This window comes from Pinus tabuliformis, chromosome 9, assembly GCF_031772625.1.
Source record: "Pinus tabuliformis cultivar Carrire ecotype Pingquan chromosome 9, CPIR1, whole genome shotgun sequence".
Taxonomy (NCBI): Eukaryota; Viridiplantae; Streptophyta; class Pinopsida; order Pinales; family Pinaceae; genus Pinus; species Pinus tabuliformis.
The window spans coordinates 569,057,235-569,061,593 of NC_142307.1; the positions used below are offsets into that span (position 1 = coordinate 569,057,235).

Below are 4,359 nucleotides of genomic sequence, written 5' to 3' on the forward strand. Positions count from 1 at the left end.
TACAAATAAATAAATAAATAATAATAATAAATAATAACAATTGAATTCTCAATGTTAAGCAATAGGCAACATAATTTTTTGGTAATAGCATACATAAGCAATGAAAATTGTTTTTCTATTAATTTAACAACTAAATTATAACTAACACAATTACATAAACTAATTCAATAGTAACAATAGATAGATATCATAACACTTAGTTTCTAATCAAAATCCTTAGTTTCTAATAATAATGTAAATAAAATATATCATTAGCCATTTTCCAAATATTATAGGTTTCTCAATGATTTGTGATTTAGTATTAAATTATTGAATTTGACACATTAACTTTGAACAAAACCAAGAATAAAGTTGCATTTGATTAAAGAGCTTTAACGAAATTCACACATTAACTTTTTGCATGGTAACTAAGACCAATCTTCTTTGTTTGGTTCAAGTAATAAAGATAAAAGAATTCTAACAAACGAATTTAAATATATGAGAAATTGAAAACTAACCTTTAAATAAATGTACGACAATTTGTCATTTTGGAGAACTCGGGTACATTGCATCTAATTTGTGACACAAAGGCTCAAGTACATTGCATCTCATTTGCCAGACAAAAAAAAATTGCACGCATACATTAATCTCACACGTAAGATCAATTTTCTTGAATTCTTGATATATTTGCCAAGGGTAATTATAAAAGCTAAGCTTAAATAAAACAAATTCAACAATATTAGTAACTAAATACTCACAATATTCTAAAAACTAATTAAAATAAAATATAAATTAAATTAGAAAGTAATAATAAAAAACATTTATGTATTGGAAATTGTTTTTTAATTATTTTTTCCTCTTTAAAATTTGTCATTTTGAAGTTACAAAACAATGTCCATAATAAGACTTCTACAAATCAACTTACAAATAAATAACCTTAAATAATAATAAAAAATAACAAAAATATTCCCAATGTGAAACTATGGATATCGGACATAAATTTTTTGTCAATGACAACACTGAATGTGTAATACGATAAATGTGGCAAGTAAAATAAAGAATAATTTAAGATATTTGACTTCTACCAATCACCTTACAAATAAATAACTTTTAAATAACAAGGAAAAATAGCAAAAATATCCCCAATGTTAAACTATGGATATGGGACATAAATTTTTTGTCAAAGACAACACTGAATGTGTAATACCATGCTTGTGGCAAGTAAAATATATAATATTTTAATATATTTGACTTCTACCAATCACCTTACAAATAAATAACTTTAAATAATAATGAAAAATAGCAAAAATATTCCCAATGTTAAACTATGGATACGGGACATAAATTTTTTGTTAAAGACAACACAAAATGTGTAATACAGTGCATGTGGCGAGTGAAATAAATAATATTTTAAGATATTTGACTTCTACCAATCACCTTGCAAATAAATAACTTTAAATAATAATAAAAAATAGCAAAAATATTCCCAATGTTAAACTATGGATATGGGACATAAATTTTTGGTCAAAGACAACATTGAGTGTGTAATACCATGCCCGTGGCCAGTAAAATAAAGAATATTTTAAGAAAAAAAAAGGCATTGTTTAACTTATAGAGAAATCACCTTTTTAAGGTCCATTTTTCTCGTTAATTTCAATCAAAATTCAACAATTTTTTTTAAAAAATATTGTTTAATTTGCATAATTCGAGTGTCCTAGGGGTTTTCCCGGTACTGAATCCATTTATACATTCGAAAATGTACTTTAAAAAACAAAAATTCTTGTTTAATCTGCATTATTCTAGTGCCCTAGGGATTTTTAGGGGTGATGAATCCATTTACACATTCAAAAATGTAATTAAAAAAAAAAAATCGTGAAATTATATTATCATATTTTGGTGAATTCCAATGAAAAAAACTATTTCATCTATAAATTAAACAAAACCTTCACTTAAAATTTTTGTCGTGGTGATGGATCCGATTGGTATTTGAAACGTTGGCAAAAAATTGTTCTTTTAAATATATTTACTAATAATATCGTTAATTTTCCACTATAAATTTATTATTTATATATATAATTAAATGTTATGCTCTTTTCGACCTTTAAAATTAAATAAATTATTTCAACCACATTAAATGGTTGATAAACATGAATGGATTTGGAACATTGATATAAGTATGTGGGTTTATCATGATAATAAGATTAACCATAATTTAATATTTAATATTCAAAATTAATTACAATTTTTTTATAATAAAGAAAAAAAATCATAATAAGATAAAAAAAGGTTAAATATAAATAATTTTATAAATTATTTATTATTACTATTATTAAAAAATAAACAATAAAAATATATTTTTTTGTATTCAGTTATGGTAATCCATAATAAATTAAGTAAAGTTTTTATTTTTAATATAAATCACATAAGAGAAATTATTATTATTATTATTATTATAATAATAATTTAAAGTTAAGTTTCCAATGCTTTGAAAAAAAAAAACATATAACCAATTAATTATTTATAAACGAAAAATAAACTATGAAAACAATAAGAATTTTATTTATTTATTATTATTATAATTTAAAGTTAAGATTCCAATGCTTTGTAAAAAAAACATATAATCAATTAATTCTTTACGAGCGAAAGATAAAATAGAAAAACAACACAACTGAAAAATTCCTCTTCCAAAAAATATAAGGTTTTTACATAATTTGTCTTTTGAGTCCATAACTATGAGAGCTCAAAACTGATAAAACTAACCATGAGTTTTAAACACTGATAAAGCTAACCACGCAAAAATATAGCAAACACAAGAAAATGGTTAGCAGCAAGGCATCTAATCATCTAAAGAGAGCAAAAGAGCTCGACATCTAATCATCTAAAGAGAGTAAAAGAGCTCGATTGAAGCTGCAGGTATTACCAGCCAGTGAAGCAAGATCCTTTCCTTTGCGGAAAGCTTCCATCTAAGACTTCGTGTAAATGCCTCAGTGGTCCTTCGCTAACTGCTGGTCTTTTTTATTACCGAAATACATATAATATTTCACGTATTTATATTAGAAAAACTTTAAAAACTTGCACATTCTTTCCAATCTAAACACTCTTATATCAATTTAATTGATTACAAAAATTACTTACACTATAAACAAATACATATAATATTTCACATATTTATATTAAAAAAACTTTAAAAACCTGCACATTCTTTCCAATCTAAACACTCTTATATCAACTTAATTGATTACAAACATTAATTACACCATAAACAAGACCATTGCGTTCATATTTCTGTTACAAAATTCATGGAGCTCATTGATTACAAACATTAATTACACCATAAACAAGACCATGGCGTTCATATTTCTGTTACAAAATTCATGGAGCCTTAATGTATTAGTTGGATGGTTTTTTGGGCATATTTTTAAATTTAATTGGTCAGAATCCAGGGGATTATTAGAAATGATAAGTTTGAATTGTCAATTCTTTACGATCATAATGTCCCAATTGCTTTTCAGCCGGTTGAATCCATATGTATAATAAAAAGACCATTTTAAATAACAAAAATTAAAATTAGAAAATAAATAAAAAAATTACAGCATGTTTAGAGAAAGCCATTAATCAAAGTGTCAAACAGTGTCGGTAAACTGTCGATGATTTCGAGTGAGCAGAGGAACCAAAGCCGTGCATGCACGTGCCATTATTTTTAAATTAATCTTAAGAGACGTATCAGTAAATTCAGAGGATGGAGCAATCGTTGGTTTTCTCTTCTCTAAAGTAATAAGTGTAATCGCTGCAGCGATCACAGCTTCTTGGAAGAATGGCATAAACTTTATTCTGTTTCCAATCCTCCTCCTCAATCTCCCTTCTAATGGGTCCGACGCTCAAGAGTTCAGCGAATCCGAACTTTCTTAGACTCGTCGTAAGGCAAACAGGATCTGCGTCACCGACTACAACGATCTTACCGTGCTTTGCATCAATCTTTACAGAGTCAACGCCTGCAACGTATCCACAGACATGAAAAACATTAATACAACTTATAGGAGCCTGATCAGTCATCCACATAATGAATAAACGGGTGAAAATTTTACCATCAATCCCTGCAAGTGTCTTCATGGCTCTGCGTTTGCACTTTTCGCAATTTAAATCCAGTTTCAACACTATTTTCTGCACAGAACTCAAGTCAATAACAGGATAGAAAATAAAATGAGAGATCAATAGGAATTGGCTTACCTTAGCCATTTTCGACCGTTGCCGAAATGTAAGAGACTCCCGCAGGTTTTAGATGAAGATCTTCTTCTTCTGCCATCCCCAACTGCCTGAAGACTATATAAATAATACGAGAGAGGAGTTAAAAAAATTAGCAGCAATGTCCACATGGCTTTT

General features: G+C 27.2%; 1 protein-coding gene across 1 annotated transcript; it reads right to left on the reverse strand.

Annotated features, from left to right (window-relative positions):
* Positions 1–3,711: 3,711 nt before the first annotated feature.
* Positions 3,712–4,153, reverse strand: LOC149149807 (heavy metal-associated isoprenylated plant protein 39-like). Its single transcript, XM_089440165.1, has 2 exons — positions 4,065–4,153; positions 3,712–3,971 (listed from the first exon to the last, which is right to left on the reverse strand). Exons 1-2 carry the CDS (start codon positions 4,087–4,089, stop codon positions 3,712–3,714), a joined length of 285 nt encoding a protein of 94 aa, XP_089296291.1. The 5' UTR covers positions 4,090–4,153.
* Between the last annotated feature and the right edge of the window lie 206 nt (positions 4,154–4,359).